Consider the following 13,770-nt stretch of genomic DNA (forward strand, 5'->3'; position numbering starts at 1 on the left):
TTAACTAGAGCACAAAGGCAGAGCCAGAAAGTTCACGTTGGTACCATGCAAACCGCAGGCTGGGTTCTGATCTCGCCGGTTCGTACACGCCCTCGTTGGTGGTGAGCTCCATCCTAACCCTATTCTTCCTCAGTGGGAACTGTTATTACAGGGGTGGGGTGGGGTACAGGGCACACTGCACTTTATAGGGATAACAAATTGACAGGGAGTTACTTCATCTTTCCAAAATTACTCGTAATGATGTGCTTGAGCTGGCTTGTACCAGCCCTGAAGGCCACTTGTGAAATATGTGGGAATTTTGTCATGGGCAGCTTAAATCAGCCATGGCAGAGGTGTTGACCTCAGTGGAGTCTGCAAAGAGTGTAGATCAAAGCTTCCTCCCTCTTCCTAGAGCCTGCCTACCGGGACACCCTGTTTGCGTGGCACTTAGTTTGTCCTGGTTAATCCTGGCTCTCCATATGCCCCTTCTGGTCTGGGTCTCCCAGTAAAACCTTATTCCCTGGTCAGACATCCCCTTATCATGAACGAGGCTTTTTTCCTCAGGGTGTCAAATAGGGCAGCTGGATAATCCAACAAAAGTTCTTTTGCTAATCAATTCTAATATCTTAATAGATTACCTTTCTGATGACTCCGTTCCATTTTGCCCAGGCACTTTCTGGAATATATATTTATTTTTAACTCCAAGAGATTGTCTGCAGGTATGCGAGACAAAGGAGAGGGGCCAGTGGGGCTAGAGGGCCTTCTCTGCTCCCACCGGGCGGGCACTGAGACCTCACCAAGGGCCGGCACCCCCTTTTCCTGCCCCCAGCCTACCCTTTCCTCTGCAGAGCGGCAGGGAGTCTCTGGGTGCCTTCTGCTGGGTCAGATGGGAACTGGGAAGAGAACCCCGCTTGAAACCTGAAAAGAGGTCAAAAGCCACAGGGATTCTTTGCAGAGCACAAGCTTTTGTGTAGTGAGGGGCCCTGTCCTTCCTTCTCTAGTTAACGAGTTAGCATAGTCTTTCCTAACCCTTAGTACATTAGTTGTGGACAGAAAAAAAGTAGAAACAAAGACGAAGCCCTTCCATTCTGTGTTCTCCGTGGTCTAAACGCGCTGTCATGCAGGAGCACCATCTGCCACCGCACAGTGTGTCTCTCTGGCATGTGGAGTCTTTGGGGCTAATTTTAAGAAAGAGAGGCTCAGGAAGAAACCTTGCTCTTCCTTCTAACTGCCTGAAAGAATTTAGAAAGAAGACCTACTCCAGGAAGAGAACCAGCCGCACAGAACACTCCAGGATAATACGGATTGGGGGTGGTAGACATGGAGGAATTAAGCAAAGTCTGTTAGAATTCCTCTCTCTGCCCCACTGTTTCTGAATGGCCCAGGCCGCCTGTTGTTCACCGAACATTCACGCGGTTCGTCCTCCCCCTCCTGCGCGGTGCTTCCTTCCCTTTGAAGTCCCTGCTCCTCAGCTCTGGATGGCGTACAAAGCTCAGTTGCCTCATTGCCTGTGGGCCTCACAGTCCCAATTACATTTGAGTTTCTCCTGTTAATCTGTCTCGTATCAATTTGATTCTTAGACCAGCCAAAAGAACCTTGAGAAGTAGAGGAAGGTATTTCCTCCCCCAACGCTGCTTCATGCATAGCGCGATCCAGGCGCAGGGGAGGGGTGTTAGATGTCCTCTTACCGCAAAGACCTAATAATTGGAGGCAAAAGGTATGTGGGCAGCTGGTCCAGTGGGACAGGCGGAGGCTGCGTTGTTAGATCCGAGTTCACATTCTGGCCTGGCCACTTACCACGAGAATAAACACGGGCAAGTTGCCAAAGTTTTATGTTTTGGTTTCCTCATGAGTGAATGCAAAGCCGTGAAGAGCACGAATAACAATGATTGACCCCCTATCGTGTACTAGGCATTACATATATATTTTTACAATGTTTCATTTAATTTCCTTTTAATTTAATCCTTTCCATAACCCTGCCAGCCACGTTGAATTATTTCCATTTTATAGATAAGAATACTGAGCCTCAGAGACATTCATTGACTTGATAAAGTCACAGTGCTAACGGGGAACAGAGCTGCGATTCAAAGGACACACATTCTAGAGGCTACACAGTATGTGAAAAAATGCATAAGAATTTCTGACACATAGTAGGGGCTTGCCCATTGTTATATGGTTATTCATTTAATATATAATTTATTGCATTAGTTGTATTGATAGGTATGATCATGTAATTTATATGGTACATTACATAGGCTTCTATATATGCCTTAATTACGTGAATTATTGACTGAGTGACTGGAAAGCTCACTGAACTTGGAGTCAGGTGATCTCAGGCATGTCTCCGCCCTGCTGTCAGGGCCGCGGGTAGCCAAGCCCCTTAAGTATCCCCATTCACAGCCATGTCTGCCAAACGGTAACTCTTAATCAATGTTCAGAAATGGAGGAATCAATGAATGAATAAGTGTTTTAGGTCTTAAAGACTCAACAGGATGTACACAAATGGGAAACTAAACAGTTAACGCTCCAATGAGAAATTGTCAGTGATAATCTGAGTCAGAGATACCCCGGACCACATCAGTGCCTTATAGCGCCCCCCGTGGCGTCCAGCGGGTACTGCAAGGGCGATCGGCCGCACAGGCTTCCCCAGCTGGTCCTGGGCATGTGCCTGGATTTGCCCTGCATCCGGTTTGCTCCTTCCCCTCCTATTAACCCTTGTCTGAGCAGGACTTTTGCTTGGTCCTCTGTGTTAAAGACTTTCGTCAGAGTGCCAGGAGTCAGGAAAGGATTGTGAAGGCAGGGATGTCTGGGATAAGAAGCATCCGTTTATACTGCTGTTCTTTCATACTTTTTGCTCTTCTACTATCGTTTTGTACAATATCCTTTTATACTAACAAGCGAACTGAAAATGTAACAACTAATAAAAATGTCATGTATGGAGGCTGCTAGTCATTGAACCTTTTATATTCCAGCCACACATTAAAACTTGAGGTACCAACCCTGCTACAGTTCTCAATTCTCACAACAACCCAACAAGGAAAATGATCTTATCTTTTTATAGAAAAAGAAAGGGACGCTTCAAATGGTTCAGTATTTAGTGACACATACCTAGTGGCAGAGATGGGACTGGGAGAGTCTGTCTGTCTTGTGTACACATAGTGCCTCTCCTAACAAAACAGAAAGAAAAATAGGTCAGAAAGAGAAACAGCCAACATACCTGGGTCTCTGCTTTACTTGCATCAGGAATTAAAGTAAAATCGAAGCACCTGCTTGTTTTGCACCCCACTTTCCCGGGGCAGCCCCTGTGTGGCTGGAGAGATGCCAGCACTAAGTAGCAGGGGTTCTTTGTCAACTACAGAGCGACCTGTCAGACGCTGTTTATGGTTAAGAGTGGCAGGCTAATGGAACAAAAAGCTTATCTAACCAGTATTTTGTACAAACAACATGAAATTATTGCTGTTTTTCATTTTTAGGCTTCTTGGGAGATAAATGTTTCTTAAGAACAAATTGCTCATTTTTCCTTTAAAATTCCCTTAAGAGACAGTATGTTTCGGCAAAGGTTTTTAAAACAACACTGTTATTTTAAAATTCAAGTGCATTCACATAGAGAAACTGCAGACACAATAGCAGACCTTCCCTTGTCTGTTCCGCCCGGGAGGGCTTGCTTGGGAGCAGGGGGATTAGGGAGTGGATCCGATGAACCGCCTTGACCCCTTTTGTCTGGTGTTTGAGCCAGTCTGGGGTCCTTGGAGACGGTGCAATTGGTCGCCAAGTTTCCCTAAGCCTCTTTTTTTTGCAAATGTGTGTGCTGCCTCAGTGAAGGCAGCAAACCATCCTTCCTGAAATAAAGGAGAAAACCAAGATGGTGAGACACCAGGGCAGAGCCGTGGACGAGGCAGTGCTTCTATTTAGATTATTGCTTTCACATGGATGTGCAGAAGAGAAACAAAAAACACCGGCACATTTTCCTACGTTACCATTTCCCGGGGACTTCTGGGCGATTGCTGCCCTCGTGCGGTCAGATAGCAGAACACAGGGGAATGGAGAACTCGAACCGACAGGGCACAGGGAGGCCCGGACAGAATGGGTTCGTTTTTTTTTTGCATATGTTTTCTGAAGACCTTTTGGGTTATTTTTTGAAGGGGAGTTTTGTTTCCATAAAAAAAAGGAAAAGAACAAAAGGAAGACAGGAAAGAAATAACAACACAAACCCCAGAAACAACCTTCCAGAAAATGGCTCTGTTCGCCTCTCCCACGTTCACGGCGCCTGCCCTTATCCTACAGCGATCCCTCCCTCTACAGTCCGACGCGCAAACAACGGAATTAGGATAAATTAGTGAGACTCCGAAAGGTATGAGGACCTGTGTTTGACGCGGAAGATTTAAAGCCGAACAGGGCAAATTCTCTGCCCTCAAATAACTCAGACTTAATTAGGGGTATAATTAGGGATGAACAGAATAAGAAATTTTAATGTAAATGTTAAATGATGGAATAAGTTGTCTTGCCAATGGGTTTGAGCCCCAGCCAAGTTCACTATGGAGTCAGTGAGACCGAAAAAATGACAGTGGAATGTTATTGGGGTGAGGGCATTCATAACCAAGTTCATTCCCACGGTGGCAGGTCAGTCACTAGAATCCCATCCCCTCAGAGCAAGTCTGCAGGCAGCAAGCCCGTCTCTGCCTCTGGGCCCCTCTGTCCCCCTCTACCTGTAGCCGTCTCAGCCTCTGTCCTCGGCGCTGCCACCACTCCAGCCTCTGCCCTGCTCTCCTGCAGCCTTGCAGTTGTGCCACCGTGTCGCTCAGAGCACTGGGCGGAGCTCTTTATATAGGGTCCGTAACAACGTATTGCCCGCACGTGCATAGTGAGCCAGCTGACCAGGGCCAGGTGGCAATCCTGGCCACAGGAACCTTCACTTTATCCACAGAGGTACACACAGAATGCTTTGGAAAGACAAAGGATTTTTTCTCCAACTCTTGAAGAGAATGATGGTGTGGGGAAAAATGGAAATTCCTATGGCCATTGTGGATAAAGTGAAGGTTCCCATGGCGGGATCCTCACCTGACCCTAAACTACATGGTGATGTAACTGGCCTGCCGCTGGGCGCCTGCTTGCACACCTGTAGGCAGTGAGCTATTACTGACGGAGTCATTATATAAAGAGCTCTGCAGGTGAGAAGCTTTTAGTAGAAGTTACGGAGAATAGAAGACAGGTTGAAGATTAAAATCAACAGGACTTGCGAAGGACTGCACGTGGAGGGTGAGGAAAAGGCAGAGGGAATTATACCTATGAATCATCATAATTCCATCTAGGATCTCTCACTGAGCTGGGAAAACACAGGAGGAGGAGCAGGTCTGGAAAGAGAGATGAACTCAGTGCACTCAGTGGTTGGTGGTAGCCCCATGGCTTTGAACCATATTGTATTGATTTCTATTTCCTTATTTATGGGCTTTATCTGTCTTATCTTCCTGTAAGTTCATTGACAGCAAGGAACACATTTTTAAAAATATATCCCTGAGAAAGCCTGTGGGGAAAATTGAAGTTCCTACAGCAGGATCCTCACCTGAACCTAAACTACTTGATGTAACTGGCCTGCCGCTGGGCGCCTGCTTCCACACCCATAGGCAGTGAGCTATTACTGACGGAGTCACTGAAAGAGCTCTGCCCGGTGCTCTGGGGGAGGCAGAGACGACGGAGGATTGCAGACGTGCAGACTCCTGGATGCAGACGTAAGGCTAGTGCTCAGCCTGTCGCTGGGAGAACAAGCCAGGTAAAAAACCCTTTCACTCCAAGAACGTTCCGTGGTCATTCCCCGGTCTCACTGACTCCATAGTGGACTCCATAGTGGCTGAAACCCATTGGCAAGACAATGTCTTTTGAAAAGGCACTCATCTAATTGTTAAAAATTCTCATAGAAGTAAATGAACATGTGTATTCTCATAAAAATAAATAGACATGTGTCAATTTATGTACCTGATTAATTAAAGGAAACAGTACAACGACAAAGCTGATTCAAGAAGGACTTGAAGAATGGGAACAGGTGCGCTGAAATGAGGGCAGTATGTTAGAAACCAAAGTGGTTGATTTATATCTGGACCAGACCCCAATATTTGGGTTTTTCTTTCTCTTTCAAGCACACACACACACAAAAAGTACATCACACCTTATCTATTTTCTGTAAGTCAGCTTCTAACTTAACAGGTTGTAGACATCTGGGCTCTTATTAATTATTGCATTTCCAACTGGCACATTAGAAACCACTAGAAAGTGAAAATATAAATATACACAATCACCATTTTGCCTTATTTCTGAGTTTTGAATATTTTTCTACATACTTTCTTATAGCAGCTCTAAGAATATTTAATGTGCATTTTCAAAATATTGAATTTATATCCTGTGGCTGTACAAAAATAGATTTGAGGTGGTATACATTGAAGGCAAAAATCAGAGCAAATTAAAGGTAAAGCCATAAAATCAGTAAAGTAAAAATGAAAACAGAAAGAATTGATAAGATGCTATAATCAAAATTAGATTTGTTCATGCATTTCTAGGTAGGGCAAAATAATTTACACATAATTATCTCTTATTATAAAGGGAAAACATGGAGTTCCTGAGATAGTTGCTATTTTGTTTTGTGTTTCCTCCTCCTCCTTCTCGAGTCTAAAAAAGAAGCGTCCTGTGGAGCTTGACATAAATGACACGGATGTAGGGGCCCTTGTCCTCAATATTTTTACAGTAATTACAGCACCGGTTACCAATGGCTGTTTGTTTTAGAGCCTTTTGATAAAAACTAATGCCTTCGTATTTATAAATACAATGGCATGCAAAAAAATAATTTGTTGAAAACAGACTTTTATTTGGATCATTTTCAGCGAGAAAATAAGCCGTCACAATTCACCCTTACATTCCATGTATTACTACAAAATTGCTTAAATAAAACAAGCTTTTGTTATCAGCTATTCAACACGAATCTTTACCCACGGGGTAGGTTAGTACATAACCCCACATCCGCCCTCTGTGACCGCACCTCCTCACCTGCAGGTCAGAGGCAGCGCCGTGTCCAGGGCCGGGCAGAGGAACCCCCTGTGGGCTCCGCGTGGGCCTCACGGATGTTTCATATCTCAGGGGCACAGGGGTAGCAAGTGTTCCCTCACCCCCCGTGGCTTCTCCAGAGACACTGGGCTGCTCCTCCCTGGAGCTAGCAGTCGTTTGAGTCACTGGTCTGATGGCATGTTTGAGTTACATACCAGGACTGGAGTTCATCAAAACACAGCTTTTCATTTATACAATGAAAATCCATAACATTAACTGCCTGTTTCGTGGCCTGCCCCGTACGTTTGGTACCTTTCTCACAGAGACTCAGTCGGCTGTAAGTCTTCATCAGATAGTGTAGTTGGTGACATCTTGTCTTATTATTCTGTTTTAAGGATTGGATGTGGCATATCACTGGTTCCTGTAAATGGGTAACAGAACATGGTAATGAACTGATGAGCAATGGTAATTAGCTTTTCACTAAAGACAAGAGCTTACAATCAAAGAAAAAAACTTTCTTAGTCTGGATTTTTGAGCCCACCCATAAGAACCTTTTTGGTAGTTCTCAACAGAGACCTACAAACTACATCATATTGCGCCATAGTGGTTCGTGTTTTTCAGTGTGTGTGAGCTGTTTCCCTCATTGCGCCGTGAGCTCTGGAGCCATGCGCGCCCAGCCACAGGGATGGGCACATAGGATGCACACGACTTACATGCGGACTTGTCACATCTAGTGGCTCTACGAAGGTGCTGAAAGGAGGCAGGTGGATAAAAGGAGAAAAGTAGTGTTTGTTGTCAAGATAATCTCCCAAACTATGCTCAGAGCAGGCTTGCTAATGGCCGCGGTTCTCTCCTCCTGAGCGCAGGTCCTGCTTCTGACTCCCCGCCGCAGTGCGCTGGCAGGCGCGGTGAAGAATCCAGAGTGGACATAGGAGAAGGAACCTATTTACTCTCCTGAGGGACACGTTGTTCCCGGACATCACACATATAGCCCTGATTTGCCTCACCCTGTTTTTTCGAAAGAAACAAAACACAACACAAACTATGACTTTAAAAAAAAAATGTAGCTTGTTTTATTTTTATATAAACTAAAACACCAGAGCTCGTTGATTCTTATATTAAATACAGAAATTATAAAATAACCATTCATAAAATTTTACATACAGAAAGTTGATTCCAATCTCCTCGGTAATACATACAGTACATGTACATGTCGGGTATACGTCATAAGAACATCCTGGTGAAACTCAGTCAACTTAGTTTTCTTTCAGCAATAAACAAGCAGTGAGGCCGTCTGTGGAGTCGTGCTCGTGAAATGGGAAGAACCCCAGAAGCAGGTGCCTGGATGAGAGCTCTGAGAAACTGGCCCCCTGGCCACACACATACAGTAGACATCTGGGGAACTGGGTGTTCAGATGCATGGGCTCTGTACTTGAGTCTCTGGGAACCGGATCTAGAAGGTTAAAATGTGCATGAACCTTCCTGAAATGGGATTTTTAGCTGATAAAAATATGGGACTTTTGACTAATATTAATACTGTGGATCATGCTGGACTTCCTGTTGCACCTCCCAGGAAACACTTGGCATCACTACAAGGCTGGTTTATGAGCCCCGGTAGTTGGAAAGCTCACGTGCAGTTCTTTGCCTCAACCAATAACAGACAGTAGTAATGGACAAAAGGTAGGGGAGGAAGGGGAAGAGGCAGGCGAGGAGGGGAAGCACAGAGAGCAGATGCTAGACAAAAACATGAATTACCAGCAGCATCAGAGACCCTCCCTGAAGTCCTCAGCCCTAGGACACAAGTACAGTTAGGAAGCCCTCACACCATCACACTATGTACAGGTTACACATGTGTAGATATGCACATCACATATTTATAAAAGTGTTTGGGTTTTGATCTGTCTCACTGTGGGAAGTTCTGGTTAATGGGGGAAAGTAGGCACATTTTGTGAGATTACAATCAAACATGCATGACTAATCGAACAAATGGAAGTGGATGCAGGGACCAGCTTAGGGGAAAGTGCATCCTCCACACTTCAGCGGGTCTGTGGATGGGGTTCTGATTGTAGGTAAGGTGGGACTCAGAGTTGTTTATCTATACCATTCCCACCCTACGGAAATTTGATGTAACCAGGATGGAAATAATAAGCATAGGTACCAAGACCTCATGCAAAAATCACAAAGACAAAAACAGGGAACTTCCCCCAATCAACCAACTATACCTCTGGGTTTGATACAATAGGTTGAATATAGCCAATTGTCATCCTTCTATTTTTGCCACATTGCCCCTTGAAGTTTGTCCTCAGTAATTTTGATTCAACAGTGGACCTGCATTCTCAACAGCAGATTTGCTTAGAAGGAACAAAACGGCCCAACTCAAGGCAGCGAGGGAATGTGAATCTGCCTGCCCAAGATGGGAATGGCATCGCAGAGGGTCAGCTCCTACCTTCTATTATGTCTGAGTCCTCTTGGCCAATATGCCTGAAACTCAGTCTCAAGACACTATGTCAATATAGAAATGACAAGAATGTAAGCTTTTGTCCCTCAAGACCTTGGGGCCTCCTTTTTTTCCTTTAGAAAGTGGAAGTCCATTTAAGGAGAGGCTTGAACCCATCCTGGATGCGTTAATTCATGACATAAACAGTCATCTCTGTTTTCCTTTGATTACTGACCTCCCAAAAGCTACACTGTACGTTTTCAATACAGTAGATATGTATACATACATACATACATAAGCATATATATATATATATTATATATATATATATATACTTTTTGTGCCACTGACAGGTCAAAAAATGCAATTAAATATTTAAAAGATAAAATGTCTATGCTGTCCATCTATTTTGATGTTGACATAATACACATGATCCAGTTATTGAAACATCAGTACAAAACTGATGACTATTATTTTTACAGTTTCCATGAAAATGTAGGCAGGTTAAAAAGCATGCTTCACTTTAAAACAGTGAACGTAAAAATTACATCAAGGAAATTGTACAAATGACACAGTGGGTCTACAGAAAAAGGTGACAATAAATAGGCAAAAGGAACAAGTTTGCCAGAGATTTATCTTAAACTGATCAAATAAAGTTGAAATAAAATACCATAGTAACAATGATTTGGCAAAACTTTATTTCTTCTATTACTAATTGAGAGCAAACATCCCCTGTCTCCGTGAGATCTCTGCACCCTCTCTGTCCTACTGAAGAACAATGCCATTCTGTGTTTTTGTGAATGGAAGAAAAAACCAAAGCAAAATTTATTCTTCCACCCCTAAAACCTCACTATTGGCAATATTTATATCACATGGGTTAAAAGGGATCTGGTACTTATTTTTAGCAAGTTCTAATGTTTCCTGAAATAAAACTTGGGTGGCATTATATAAAAAAGTTAGTTTTAATAAGTACTTTCTACTCTTATAGTCCAAGGTAACCTGTTTCTTTTTCCTTTCTCATGAAAATTTTCCTGTCCAAAATAACTTTGCTAAGTTGTGGCTCCCATTTTATCTCAAACTATTTTTTAGTATTGTCAGTTGTATTTCCCCAGAGATGAATCCTTTGTTACAAAAAATTAAGTGAATCTTGAAGAATTCTGTTGTGTTGAAGAATGCTGTTCTGATTGCTATTGACTCATTGGCCAGATGTATTAGGATAGTTAAGATGCAGAAATTAAAGATCAGAGTCAGGGTTATCTACTCCCTGTAAGAAACAAAGCCCCAGTAAACCTCTCCGTTATGACTGAGATGCTCTTTTTGACTACTGCTGAACATCCTATGCGAAGGAAAGCATTCAGTTAGAAATGAGCCATTCCCTAGGTCCTTGAGTCACTGAGACAACATTTACAATTTTGCCAATGTTTTTATATTTGTGGAAATGGGTAACAGAGAGATGCACCTGTCAAAATATTTAGTCTTATTTAATGATATGTTAATATTGAGGATTATGAGTAAGATTTGGTCAAAATATAACCTTTTAGCCTAAAATCTAGGGAAATTTGCTAATCTCTTAGATCTTGAGTGAAGAGACTCTCTCCTTTCGTATTTGCCTCAAACATACCTAAAGCTGCTTAAATACATGGTCATCCCAGCCGTCATTGCTCCCCTATGATACAACCACATTTACAGCAGATAAGGCATGTGATTAAACTACACTATTTTAACAACTGTTTTTAATCATTTAAGCCATAGTGCTTGGATATAAAATTTAACTTACAAGTTTCTTGGTGGAGAAAGCAAGATGAAGAGAAGAAAAGTAGGTTTGGTGAGATGAATGGTATGCGATTTTGCTCAGCTGGACCCTGGAATGGCCCATGAACAATGGCAGAGAAAGTTGGAGATGTGAGAGATGTCTCCCCGGCACCCCTTTTCCTCTTCTCTGTGTTCTGAGTGAGGTTTGAAGGGGTTTCCTCCTAGATGGTCCTGGTACCCTATTTCATGGGTTGCCTGCACGATGAACATACTACGCATACTTACTATGGAACTTTGCCAGGGCAACAAAGAATTCAGCAGTAGGGTAGTTATTCTGTATATTCCCAGTAGGACTTACCACCCAAACCTTCTCCCAAAATGAATGGGACAATCGGACTAATTATGTGATACTATCAGTTCATACCAAGCCTTAATTTCATTTCCTGGTTGGAGTCTGTAGTTTGGCATGCATAGGCGATACGGAGAGCTAGGAGATGCTTAATCGAAGTGACACATTTTTCTTATTCAATACATGGGATGATCTATTCCCTAGAGGTTATTAGAGATTCTGGCCTGGACCTCCCAATCCTTATTGCTAGTCACGTCCCAGGTAGTTTGATGGGAAAGCCTCAGTGCTGTAGTGCTTAGATTGAACCAAACAGTAGCACTATTTTATGACTTAGGGGACTTTTTCCCAACCAGGAAGTCTCAAATAATACAGCAGTTATAATGAATACAAAGCACTTCATGCTATGTTAAGCACCTCATGTTCCAGAATTGCAGAAAACAGAAACAAAAACAAACGACCAAAACAACAAATAAACCCAACCTTTTATGCAAAAGCATTTTAACCTCATTTTGCACATGAGGAAACTGAGGCACAGAGAGGTTCAGTGACTGGGCCAAAGATACCTGGGTCAGCAGTAAATAGAACAAAACACGGGACCCCAGCCCTTAGCTTTTCTTGTACATTCTCTCCAGTTACTGTGCTGGCTTGGTCAATGCCAGTGCGACATCTGAAGACTAAGATGCTGAAGTCACGTATGGAAGGATTTGTGTAGCATTTCATAGAGCTTCAGGGCCCCTACACACAGTCTGTACACATGGGAATTCTAGCTCTGTAAATAAAACCTTAACCATTGGAAAAGTTGAGGCTGTTCTGTTATTGACGGTAAATGAGGTGTGAAATTAGCTTTTCAGGAACATTTATTTGCTCTCAGAGCGGAGTCCCAGACTCAGTATTACATAACTTAGGAAAAGTAGCTGTCTTCTAATTGTCTCTGTTAGAAAATGACCTTATCAGTAACATACCGTTACTTCTCTATAAAAAAGTAGAGCTACCTTGTGGCTCTCAGCTCTCTGAGAAAAAAAAATATTATCAGTCTAAATGACAAGAGGTCAGAATGTTCTAGGCATATCAGGATACTTTAAAAAATAAACCTAAATTCATTTAATATCCACAGCTCTGTAGCAAATTCAACTGTTGGTAATGATACTTATCGCCTCTACTGTGTTTTTACTCAAATCATATATTTATTTGCAGGCAATTTTAAGCAGCCATTTGAAAACCAGTATTTTTGAAAATGGAAAGATTCAGAGATGCTCTCTGGCCCACGTTCCCTATCGACACTGGCATTCGAAGCAGAGCCACGTCAGGGAGCTTGCGATCGAGAGCATCATCTTCTTGATTTTCAATATGAATGAGATCCGTCTGCTGTTCGTGGAGGAACACAGAGGCCACAGAAGGCCGAGGAAGCGTCAAATCTGCTTCGACTTCTTATGTTACATCCGCCTGGGTCCTTTGCCTTGGATACCCGGTAGTCGGAGTCACTGTGATCCGCATCTCGTCTGTCATCCATGGGATGCTCTCCACAAGCTCTGCCTTCTGCAGAAAACCAGCCAGACGGGACCTGCCGCTCTTCCCAGACACACGGAGGGTGTCTCTGTTCCTGAGTTTTAAACAATATTAAAGACAGAGAAGCAAATCCCTGTAGTAAGAAACCAGACTTTTCAAATGAAATATTTTATTGTAAATAGCTCCTCATAGGTATTCCTCGTGCTTCATTCCCCACCCACCCTTGTTTTGATTTTTTTTTTGTTTGTTTTGCTTTGATTTTTTAAAATGATGTTTATTTCAGGACTAGTGTTTCCATGGGGTGTGGCGTTACATTAAAATGACCCCCCCTGCACAGCAGGGGTAGAATGTTTCTTTGTAACTTTGGTTCCATGCCCAAGACACATCTTTGCTTGATTTGCTGAAACTGTTTCCATTGCTGAATTTTTCCTTTACACAATACATGTTTATGGTTCTTTTCTTCTGGTTTGACATATACACATTTCCTTAAATGCAGCATATATTGTAGATTTTCAACAGGGTTGTGTAGGAACTGTCAAGTAAGAAACCTTGAATAATGGCTTTAAAATACACACTTGTAGTCCCGGCTACAGTGTAGTTCTTAGCCTTTGCCCTTCGTCTCTCTGCTGTAAACATCTCTGCCATCTCTGAAGGTTTAGAACCATATGCCTTTCTGGGGTCTTCTCCGTGTTTTCGGTTGCTCTGTAAAACAGAGGGA

General features: G+C 43.0%; 1 protein-coding gene across 4 annotated transcripts in view; it reads right to left on the bottom strand.

Moving 5' to 3' along the window:
• Window positions 1-9,792: 9,792 nt before the first annotated feature.
• JAKMIP2 (janus kinase and microtubule interacting protein 2) overlaps window positions 9,793-13,770 on the bottom strand; it is a 155,186-nt gene continuing 151,208 nt past the window's right edge. For 2 of the 4 annotated variants that reach the window (XM_037016536.2, XM_037016535.2), the window contains one exon: window positions 9,793-13,754. In XM_037016536.2, coding sequence (XP_036872431.2) covers window positions 13,539-13,754 — 216 coding nt within the window. In that variant the 3' untranslated portion in view covers window positions 9,793-13,538. The remainder of the gene's footprint in view (window positions 13,755-13,770) is intronic. The other 2 variants (XM_037016538.2, XM_037016537.2) reach the window with 1 other exon arrangement.

Source organism: Manis javanica, chromosome 14 (genome assembly GCF_040802235.1).
Source record: "Manis javanica isolate MJ-LG chromosome 14, MJ_LKY, whole genome shotgun sequence".
NCBI lineage: Eukaryota > Metazoa > Chordata > Mammalia > Pholidota > Manidae > Manis > Manis javanica.